General features: G+C 39.2%; 2 protein-coding genes across 4 annotated transcripts in view; one reads left to right on the top strand and one right to left on the bottom strand.

Moving 5' to 3' along the window:
* Nucleotides 1–2,960, bottom strand: part of LOC120802574 (solute carrier family 22 member 5-like) — a 13,737-nt gene extending 10,777 nt beyond the window's left edge. Inside the window, exons 1-5 of one of the 3 annotated variants that reach the window (XM_040150523.1) lie at nucleotides 2,850–2,960; nucleotides 1,768–1,935; nucleotides 1,077–1,259; nucleotides 802–905; nucleotides 102–256 (exon numbers count right to left, since the gene is read on the bottom strand). In XM_040150523.1, the coding sequence (XP_040006457.1) occupies nucleotides 102–256; nucleotides 802–905; nucleotides 1,077–1,259; nucleotides 1,768–1,824 (499 nt within the window). In that variant the 5' untranslated portion in view covers nucleotides 1,825–1,935; nucleotides 2,850–2,960. Of the gene's footprint in view, nucleotides 1–101; nucleotides 257–801; nucleotides 906–1,076; nucleotides 1,260–1,767; nucleotides 2,174–2,849 lie in introns of all 3 variants that reach the window. The other 2 variants (XM_040150521.1, XM_040150522.1) reach the window with 2 other exon arrangements.
* A 1,378-nt stretch (nucleotides 2,961–4,338) lies between these two features.
* LOC120802871 (sodium-dependent phosphate transport protein 2A-like) lies at nucleotides 4,339–10,086 on the top strand. The gene is made up of 12 exons (XM_040151044.1): nucleotides 4,339–4,474; nucleotides 4,536–4,742; nucleotides 4,916–5,027; nucleotides 5,116–5,311; nucleotides 6,014–6,109; nucleotides 6,368–6,419; nucleotides 6,744–6,911; nucleotides 7,096–7,212; nucleotides 7,912–8,036; nucleotides 9,195–9,211; nucleotides 9,530–9,810; nucleotides 9,878–10,086. Exons 1-12 carry the CDS (start codon nucleotides 4,339–4,341, stop codon nucleotides 10,084–10,086), a joined length of 1,716 nt encoding a protein of 571 aa, XP_040006978.1.
* Nucleotides 10,087–11,208: the final 1,122 nt, after the last annotated feature.

The following is an 11,208-nucleotide window of genomic DNA, read 5'->3' as shown; positions in this document are numbered from 1 at the left end:
ACACAAAGAGAGGGACATGAATGAATCAACAGTTTATCAGACAAATCAAATGTAGAGCAAATAGTGTGCCAATAGTTACAGCAGGAGGTGATTATTTGTACCCAGCACAAAAGCGGCAATGTAGTTGGCTATCTGTCCCAAACCACTGAGGAAGAGGAGGATGGAGAACACCGTCCATGAAGGGGAGAAGATTTGCACAATGGTAAAAATTGTCTGAACTGCCATGGTAAAAAAAAAGACGGGCTTCCTTCCATATCTATATTGAGAAGAGCAACAATAAAATAGAAGCAAAAAGAATCATTTTAATTATTTCTATAGCACATATTGAACATAACTGTATGCATATCAGATTTAAGATTTTAAGTAATTTAGTGCAAATATAATGAAAATAAAAAGGCATTGGTTCCTCATTATTAATACAGATTTTTAAACAATTATAAAAAAATAAATATGGAACAAAGAAAAATCTTAAAACTTATATACACAGTAGGTGGGGACAGCATATGTTAAATTAAATGTAAAATGGGGAGAGGCATTTCTTTAGCAAGTTAGGCATATTTCTTAGTCATGATGAAAAAAATTGAGGGTTTTTTTGCACTTTCTGAATAAAAATCTCTAAAGGAATACTATTAGTTAAGTTGTTTAATCAAATTAGATCATTTTAGAAGCATTTCCTCATATATAGTAGTAACCAATTGCATCTGCTAGGATGGCTGGAGTAAAAATAACAAAATAAATTAATTAAAAAGTCGCTTTGGGAAGCTCTACATATATGCATCTCACCCAGCGTAGTCTCAATACCTGTCTGAGAGCTGTCCTGAGGTAAAAGATCCAACAAGAACTCCCAGGAAGTAAAGAGTGGAGGTGAGCGGCTGTTTCCACTGCTCACTGCACACCAGGTCAAACTGGAATATTCATCCATTAAACAGACATTAGGGGAAATTAAAGAACAAATCTTAAAATATTCTGGCTAATTATATTGGAAAAATTACATACACTGACAAAAGGGAATCTGTGTTAATATTATGATCCTTATTACAGCTATTGAATGTACTCATACAAGCATATACACTCACTTCAGAGACTATGGTGGACTGGTAGACGTCTCTGCTGTAGCTCCACCCATTCACACAGCCCTCCTCCTCCAGGTCAGTGAGGTTGATATCCCTGCCAGGAATGTACCCCAGAGCAGAGAAATTCCTCACGACATCAAGCCTGTACCTGCTGCACCTGCTCAGCTCCTGTTTTCCATTCACCACCTCACAGTCACAGTAACACACACTTTGTTTACAATTTAATTTGTATTAGAAGAAAGCTAAAAGAGCATTTGATTAGAATTTAATGGGAAAATCAACTGTAGACAACAGCTAAACATATGACATGGTTGTCACCTTAGATGTTACCTGCTGTGAATAAACTTAAAGATACTCTTATATGTGGCCATACCACGTTATATGTAGAGCTGAATCTTAAGTCTACAATAAAGCAACCACGAGAGGGAATACTATGGTATTCCACTTTCACAGTATGTCCACAAGTCTTAAGTGCCTGTCGGAATGGTATAGGAATAATATACTGTACTATAATAATGCAGTACTATAGAGAAGATAATTTCCATACAAATTAATTGGTATCAAAGAAATGTAACTTTTATCATAATTTTGTGATGATATCTTGATCAGGTGGGTCAACAATGCACTGCTATGCACTGTATTTGTCCTATATTCAAAACTGCAGCTGTTTTCTGACAGTCATGCGCTGATTTACCTTTACAGGGATGATAGCATTGAGCCATTCTTGAGTCAAATTAACCTCAGGAATCATGCAGTGGTGACTGGGAATGTCGGCCAAAAAGACGATGGATAAAGCTCCAAATCCATTGGGGACAGTGCTGGCACAGAGCAGGAAGAAGATGATCTGCTGAAAACGTCCCCACTGACCCAGGAAAACAGTGGTTTCTTCATAATCCTTCATAGTCCCAAAATTCTCTTCTTTCTACTACTGTCTTTTATAATGTCTTCCTGTAAATGTTTCTTATCTACAGTCTTTATACGTTCAGTCGACTATGCCCTATGTACCAGGCAGTAATCTCAGTGGATCTTTTTATGATGACAAATCCAAACAAAAGGGATCCAAAAGTATCCCCTCTTGACATGTGAACTAACTGAATCTGCTGAAAAGAAAGTTAATTGTTGTAATGATTCCAAAGTTTCAAACAAACCAACCAAACAACCAACCAAACAAACAAAACAAAAACAAACACCGTCTTAAACTAAAGCTAAGGTTTCATCACTTACAACCAAGTGGGTTATTTCTGCTGACTGCAGATGGCTCAGAGGAATTTAACCTCTGTGGTGTGTTCAAGAGTTAAAGTCCCTTAAGAGTAGCCAGTTGAGTTATTAGCGCAGTCCTGCATCTGTACTACGGGATATTACGATGCCAGAAATTTGGTAAACGGTACCAGTACCATTTAAATTCCACGACTGTCGTTACCAAATTCGATACCACAGCAAAAAAAAGAAAAAAAAGAAAAAGAAAAACAGCAGGAGCTCCTGCATATAGACAGTGTGTAAGCAGTCGTTTAAATTGGCTAACAAGGTGACAGACCAGTGGTGTGAAAAAGTCCTTATATTTTGACAGACTGACCTGTCATGGTAGCCTACCAATGATGTTAGCACCCCGCTGACTTTATGAGCGGTTGCTATGTTAGCCTAAACGAGCTAACCTTAGGCTAGCTTTGCTACAACAGATGCCGGCTGTCGCAATGTGCAAACAATTATGGGAAAATTTCAGGATGTGAACATTTTGATGACATGTTAATAAAAAGCTAACAACAGAAATTCGCTTACCCTGAATTCAGATGTCTGTCTCTGAACTGCTTAAATACGTTTGAGGCGTTTCCTCCCTTCACTTGAAATTCTCTGTGACGCCGTTTACACACTGGCTTTTGGTTGTCTACGTCTTTTCTGCCATGACCCGCATCGAATTGCAAAATCACCCCATTCCCCGCGAGTCGGACCCGTTGCTGCACCCGCCCTTCCCGCTGCCACTCCGCGCGCGGTTGCCGTTTACTGCGCCTGCCCTCTGATTTGTCTCTTGGAGTTTGACGTCAGGCTAGAGCACTGACACGGGCACCTTCCTCTGTACCGAAAGAATCACATCCCCAGTACACCCAGTACCGCCAGTGCCTCCAGTGCCCACGGCGGCACTGTAGAAAACGAAGCAAGCGGTGAACGGACTGCACTTGGAGGGCGCTTTTCTGGTCTTTTCGACCGCTCAAAGCGCTTTACACCACGGCCACATTCACCCATACATTCCACAAAGCCCTGGCATGGACTTGGTACCCAAGTATTCGTATTCTGTACCGACAAAGACTCTGCATATACAACTGTGTGGTTACACCTGCAGTAGACAGAGCTGGTACTCGCTCATACTGTAGTTGACTTTTATTGTCTTAATATCTGCACATGACGATGTTGTTTTGAGACCACTCTGCCTATTGATATATTTGTAAGTTATTCTTTGATGAATTAACACGTTTTTTTTTTCCGCTTCTGCAGTACTCTGGTGAGTATTAAATTGAGCATTAAACTGAAACCACGAAACCACCACATACGCAGGTTAGAGGTTAAGAAAAAGAGGGATGGAAAGAATGAGAACGAGTCTATGCATTTCCGTTTTACAATCAGTCACCCATGTTCTACTAATAGAGTTAATCTACACTACACAGTAGCACCTCCCCTTACTTCTCTGCCCTCTTTCTCTTTCCTGTCTCATCATCCCTCTTTTCCTTTTACCACATAAAATTAGTGTGTGAGGTAAAAAGTACAGTCCTTCGGTTCTTGTCTTCTCTCTTCTGTTTTTGTTTATTTTATGTTTTTACGATCAGCTGCAATCTCAATCAGCATCGACTTTCTCAAGCAGGCGCACCATTTCATCAAAAGCCAAGTTATGTTAAAATAATATTTGTTCAAACTATATACCTGAAGCAGCACTGATTGAAGGTAAACTCTGTAATGCAATTCGTTTGTGTTTTGAACACAATATTGGTTAGGGTGATTTTTGTAATATTAGAAAACAAATCCTTGCTCTTTGTTACATTGATATACAGCACATTAGTATAGTAGTACTGTTACTGCTGTCTTTCATGAGAGGTCTGTAGTAGTGGTATCAATCATTAAATATCAAGACAACTATCACAAGTACTCCCACCACTAGTAATACTACCACTGCTTGAGCTACTACAGTTACGACTTCTATTACTACCACTACCACAAACACTGAGCACTACAATTTCTGCTTCAAATACCTATAACGGATGCCCTCCAGAACTGGACCATGGAAACTCGGCCGAAATCAGAGCGAATTAAAACAGTTGAATATGCTCTCTGCAAAATCCCGCTTGTCTTTCTGCTTCTGTACTTCTTCCTGTGCTCCCTTGATGTTTTAAGCTCTGCTTTTCAACTAGCTGGAGGTAAGCACTGACATCTAATTGTCTGTTTCACTTACTCTTATACAATATAGTCAATGCTCAGCTTTATTTTCAATTTTAAAGCGGCACTCCCGTCTGTCTCTCTTGATCTGTCTCTCTATCCCAGGCAGGGTAGCAGGGGATGTCTTCCAGGAAAATGCCATCCTCTCTAACCCAGTAGCAGGGCTGGTGGTGGGGATACTGGTGACAGTGTTAGTCCAGAGCTCCTCCACCTCTACATCCATCATAGTCAGCCTTGTCTCTTCGGGTTGTGAGTTCAAGTCAACAATCCTAAAACAATGTTAATTACGGATAATATACATAAACATCTAATGGTAGCACTTTGGAAAGACCCAGCCAATTGAATACCAAATATTTCTAATCAACTACATTATCTCGAATGTTATATATACAGATTTTGTCTAATAATGCCTTCCTGTGTAGTGCTGGATGTTCAGTCAGCCATTCCTATCATCATGGGTTCCAACATTGGAACATCAGTCACCAATACAGTTGTTGCTCTGATGCAGGCTGGGGAGAGAGAGGAGTTTGAAAGGTGCAGCTGTGTATCTGTGAGCTGTGTATACAGTATAATTATAGGTATGTTTATTTGAAAATAACATCTGATATTCTGTTTATTCCAGGGCATTCGCTGGAGCTACAGTCCATGACTGTTTAAACTGGTTGTCAGTTTTGGTGCTTCTCCCTTTGGAAGCCGTGAGCGGTCTACTGAGGCATCTGTCACAGGCTGTAGTCAACACGCTACAGCTCAGTACTGGAGAAGAATCTCCTGAACTTCTCAAAGTCCTCACTGAGCCACTTACTAAAATGATTATCCAGGTACTGTGACTGGATATGCACAGGAAATATTTTCTGTCACTATTCAAGACAGATACAGAGGCAAAGCCAGTACGCGGCAGACACCTGGGAAGCACAACTAGTGAGGATAACAGTTCATAGGAAGTAATCGACAGAAGCTCTTCAGAATGGGTATTAGATCATTTTGCTAAAAACAGTCACAAACAGTTAATAAAAAGGCATTAGCTTACATCCTCCTTTTAAATTAAAAGTAGAGAAAATTTCACAATGGCATAATTATTCTACATCAGAAGGTTACCCATTAAACTGATTTTGCATAATTATTCTACATCTTTTTAATTACAGACAGCAACAGGAATGAACAAGATAAACGTGCTCAGAGGCACAAGATTGAAAAAAAAAAAGTCAGAAAGTAGAAGGAAGCAGCCAGACACTCTTTTCACCGTTAGACATTGTGACATTGTGTACAGCTCATTAAGGGACACAAAGGTCTAGTCCTTTATAGTTTATGGTGAGAAGTAACTATCTTGATCCAGTATTAGGAGGCGGCTATCAAATACAGAATAACTCTTTTACAATGAGCTGACAGGTAAAATTCCCACCCCTAAGGTTAATGTGTAACCTCTCTGTAGACAATTGATGGCAGCAATAAATTGTCATTACCACACAGTGTAATGATAATATACGACAATTATTACATGATTCATGATTCTCTCTTTGTAGCTGGACCGGTCAGTCATTACAGCCATCGCTAGGGGAGACCAGAGTGTGAGGAACAAGAGTCTAGTGAAGCAGTGGTGTCAAACCACAACCGTGGAGGTATTGGTACAATAAAATGTGACCCATTTTAATGTGAAATTACTGCTTGTTGCTTCTAATGTCCTGTTCCTGGGGTAACATATTTGTCTCACTTAAGTTGGAGAAGGTTTAATGCTGAACCATGCCACTTGAAAACATAACGTAGTCTTGCTCATATACTGAATCTGCAAAACTAGAAGTGTACTAAATGTGTTACATTTTGAAACTCTCCCACCATCTCTTTGCCTCAGTCTGCACTCTGCTTATCATTGCTGACAGGACAATGAAACATCCTGGGGAGCACACAACCTTTCAGAGCACACACAGAAATGTACGCATTTGTGTCATTTTTTACTATTTGTCCGATTTTAGGTTTTTAAGATGTCTATGGAATAACATCTCTCCTCTCCTGTCATACATTTCCCCCTCTACTTGTGTGAGGGGGACTAGATATAACCTTTTCATCAATCATCAACATGCACTGCAAGTAAAACACACTGATCACTAAGTTTGAAGATTTGTCAGTTGTTCCCAGAGAGCAACTGCATTCTTTCCTTTCTTTACATCTTGCTAGTTTAATTTTTATTTCTCACTCAAACAATCTTATTCTCTACATCAAACCTTCACGATATCATATCTTTGTCTCTCTGCTCAGGCAGGCATCTCTTTGTGGACTGCTCTTTGTCAGACTTGGCTATAGGTCTGATCCTCCTGGCTTGCTCCCTGTTGGTGCTGTGCAGCTGTTTGATACTGCTGGTTAAACTGCTCAACTCCCTGCTGAAGGGCCAGGTGGCCAGGGCTCTTAATAAAGTCATTAACACAGGTAACATAGGATTAGTACAGCACTATTCCTAAATGCATTACAGCTTAACCTATTGCTTTTCAAATTATCCTAACCTAGAATATATCTTAGATTTAAATTAATTTTAACAATGACAATGCACAGGAGGACACAGTGCTCCCTTTTTGAAGAGTCCCCCTCCCCTCTGTCTTGTCATGTCCTGTAGATTTCCCTTACCCTTTTACCTGGCTGGCAGGTTATCTGGCTCTACTAATGGGAGCTGGCATGACCTTTTTGGTTCAGAGTAGTTCTGTCTTCACCTCGGCCATCACTCCTCTCATAGGTAATAAACACACAAAGACAAAGTTTTAGGGTATAAAGAAAAAAAATGAATAAAAATATAATTTAAGTGACTTTTATGCCTGGCAAACTGAACTTTATACTGATTTATAATTGCGGTTTCCTAAACATCTGCAATTGCACAATAAACAATATTTTGTACATCGTAATTTTCTACATATTATACATGAAATAAGGTATTTGTAACAGGAAACTGTGGCAACATCTCTCTTGCTATCCAATTCAACAGTTAATAAATGACCTCCTCAGTATTTTTACAGTTCAGCATTAACAGGACTGGCCAGAACATGGTTAAGTATGTTTGCTAAAAATCGTCCATGTGTAGAAGATTTGTGCAGTTCCAGACATAACTCAAAAAAAAAAACACAAAGTTTTGTCCTTTGGCAAAGTTTTCCACATGTCCATTTCTTCAAAGTGTCTTAATTAATTGCATTTCTGCATAAACTGAAAAAGCCTCACAAAAACCAATTTGGGATACCTTGCACTTGCCTTGCACTGGAGTATATTTTTGCTATTTTCTTCCCTCTTACAACTGTTGACTACTTTAAGTCCCACGACTTGAGGTCTTATCGGTTCCACCGACTATGCTAAACCAGAAGGATGACTTAATTTTTGCCTTTGGCCCTGAGACTGCTATGCAGCTATTGTAAAGGCTCTTGCTAATCCTACTATGAACCCTCAGGGATCGGTGTAATCAGTATTGAAAGGGCCTACCCTTTAACCCTGGGGTCCAACCTCGGAACCACTACAACAGCTACAGTGGCAGCCCTGGCTAGTCCAGGAGATAAGCTAGTAGCTGCCACACAGGTATACACTCACACACACACACACACACACACACACACACACACACACACACACACACACACACACACACACACACACACACACACACACACACACACACACACACACACAGTGTCTCTCTCCAGTCTTGGTCTCTCTCTCTCTCTCTCTCTCTTCGTCTCTGTGTATGTATCACTGTTAGTTTAACTTTATGCACACACAAACACACACACACGTATCAAATGTGTTTCTCTTATAAATGCCACTGCCACCAACAGTACTGCTGCTGAACTAAAGTACCAATAGCATTGTTAGTGTAAACACATTTCCAAGGTTTATAAAGCACAAACATAATACAAACTAGCAAATACACAGTACTGACAGTAACCACAGAGAATCACCATAGAAACTATCCCAAATAAATGAATAACCACCAATCAACACCCTAGCTACTACACAGAACCACCCCAACAACCACTTAACAATTTAAAAGTAGTAACTGTCCCAATCACTTTGTATTTAGTACTTTCCTAGTAGTCAGACCACTCAGAACACCATAGCAACCATATAGCCATGCCATGCCATGACAAAGCTCCCAAAATATCACAACCGTCTAGCAAAACTTTACTGACGCCGTAACAGATGACAATGAGAAAACATCTTGCAGCATCACAGAATTAACATAGAAAGCACATGATCTTTAGCCACCACCTAGCAATGCTCCACCGACCATGTAGCTACACCCTATTTAAGATCGTATCCAAGTTAGTTTTGTTCAGTTGGGAAGGACACTTAATATTTAGGCTTTTTAAAGTTTTCAGTATAATTGAAACTAGATCTGTTTCGATACACTGACTTAGCAATCACTCATTCAAAAGAAAGTTTATATGCAAGTATTTTGATAATCAGTTGCTTTAGTCATTTTACAAGCAAAACCAACATTTATCATTTTCAGCTTCTTTCTTTGGATATGAAAGTTTTTTTTTTGTTTTTTTTTACAGCCTTCCTCATTTGGTTCTTACACATTTCATTGTGAAGAGAGATCTGCATTGGTTAAATGTTCACAGTGCATTTTTGATCTCATGTGATTTCTGTAGCCCCGCCTTCCTTCTATCCACAAACCTGTAACTCATTTGTGTCATGTCTGTGTTTGTATTTTATTTCATCAACCCGATAAAGGGGTCCAGCCGAAACAGGTTGTTAAAGCCTTTTTAACCTTATACCTCAAGACTCAGAGTGCTTTAGATTTTTCCTCTTTGTCTGCATCACCTTGGGCTCTTGGAAATTACCATTGGGCATTTTTCACATTTTTTTGACATTTCTCAGACTAAACAATTAATCAATTGAGAAAATAATCCTCAGAATAAATCAATAATGAAAATAATTGTCAGCCTTAAATGAAACCTACAGGGCCATCAAAATTTAAGATGATGTACTGGAATTAGTGTAAGCTCCCACATGGAAATGGGAACACATTTGTGCATATGCCTGCGGTTTACACTGTAACTCTTGAGAGTAAAAACACCTGTTTTGTACCTTGTCCTCTGCTTCCTGCTACTCCCATTGCTGGTGTTTGCCCTCTCCATGGCTGGCTGGAAGGTGATGACTGGGATTGGCGTTCCAGTCATTACTGTGATTATATTTTTCGCAACAGTAAACATGCTCCAGGCATGCAGACCTGACTGTTTGCCCCTTACACTGCAAAACTGGGACCTCCTCCCTGTTTGGATGACCTCGTTGCAACCCCTGGATAGTGTCATCACCAGGATGACCCTGTGGTGCTGGCAAGGGAGAGGTGAATGTCTGAGCCACTATTATGATACAAACTGAAGTTCTTACCCTCCTACTGGTTTTGGTTCTAGGTTGGAGTTTTAAGGGAAGTGATGGCCCAGTAACATCAATGGAGACACAAAGAGAACTCAGCAAGCCTGGATTTTGTGATCTACAATATAATGGGGGAAACAACAGAGACACCACAGCTAACGGCATGTCTTCAGACCACAACATTCTTAAAATGTATGCAGTGTGGTTCATCAAGAAAAAAACTAACTCAACCACTCAGGTCAATTAACTGACAAGCACTGACTTGTAGTGCTATTATCTTGTGTCTAAGTTATGCCAGATGGTCCATGAATTTAAAGACCTGTATGGAATCAGGTCGTCAATGAGAAATGTTTTACAATTTTGTGCTGAGAGAAAAAAAAAAAAAAAAAAAAAAAATTGTAAAACCACTGTACAAAGTATTAACAGGCTAGCTTTTATTTAACACAAATGATGCAAGAGGACTTAGTGAATTCTGTGATAACTTAACATTTTTATGAATTTACAGGCTGAGGTCAAGCGTGAACTGGCAAATTCAAGACATAAACTTTGTTCATATGTAGAATTAAACCTTGAAGTATTGCAGTACCTTCCTTTGTTTTTTCCAGTGGCAACTTCAGCAAAGATATGAACATAGGTGTTAAACCTACCAAAGAAATGTTTGAAGTTAACATTGCTTCGAAGTTCAAAAATAAAATTAATTATGTTGGAAAAAAGTGTGGAAAAGCATTAATTAATGTGATGCTACTGGCTCTGGTCAACTGTTCTTACAGTAGATTAAACAGTTATCTGAAAATGTTAGCTGCTTTTAACACAGTGTACATATGGGTGCTTTTAAAACATAGTGTACATATGGGTGCTGCTTAAATTACATGGTACATTTTTTTTTGGAAATTATGATTTTTACTGATTCATAAGAGCAAGCATGACTCTACACAGTTTAGGCATGTTAAAAGCAGAGATAAGGTGAGTCTATCCTGGGGCTGTGGGAGTGTCAAACCCGGCTCTGTGGCTGTGGCAGAGACATAGAAAGAAAAAAGCCGTGGTTCTTAACTGTCAGTCCTGAACGTGGTTTAATTTTGGCCTGTGAGAAAGTAATTGCCAACAATTACCTTGCTTGCAGAGTTTATTTTATAGCAGTTGATACATAGTTATTTCTTATTCAATACTTTTTACGATTAATGTTGTAACTGCATTTATAAAGTGTCACAGGAAAATGTAGCCTTCCACGTGACTGGAACATCTCACAATGCACATAATGATTCAAAAAAAACACAAAGACGTGATTAAATACACACTATTTGCACCGAAGACTTACATTGGACATTGTTTTAAGTCTGAGAAACCATAGTTTATGTCAGAAGATTTTATC

The sequence above is a fragment of the Xiphias gladius genome, chromosome 17, assembly GCF_016859285.1.
Source record: "Xiphias gladius isolate SHS-SW01 ecotype Sanya breed wild chromosome 17, ASM1685928v1, whole genome shotgun sequence".
In the NCBI taxonomy this organism is placed as follows: Eukaryota; Metazoa; Chordata; class Actinopteri; order Istiophoriformes; family Xiphiidae; genus Xiphias; species Xiphias gladius.
Note: the sequence above shows the minus strand (reverse complement) of the source record. Positions and strands in the feature narration are given on the sequence as shown.

Excerpts from the sequence above, each read along its gene's own strand:
- LOC120802871 (XM_040151044.1), top strand. The coding sequence starts at position 4,339 with ATGGAAACTCGGCCGAAATCAGAGCGAATTAAAACAGTTGAATATGCT. Across the intron at positions 5,312-6,013 it reads TTACTAAAATGATTATCCAG|CTGGACCGGTCAGTCATTAC; the intron begins GTACTGTGACTG and ends CTCTCTTTGTAG. Across the intron at positions 6,420-6,743 it reads TTCAGAGCACACACAGAAAT|GCAGGCATCTCTTTGTGGAC; the intron begins GTACGCATTTGT and ends CTCTCTGCTCAG.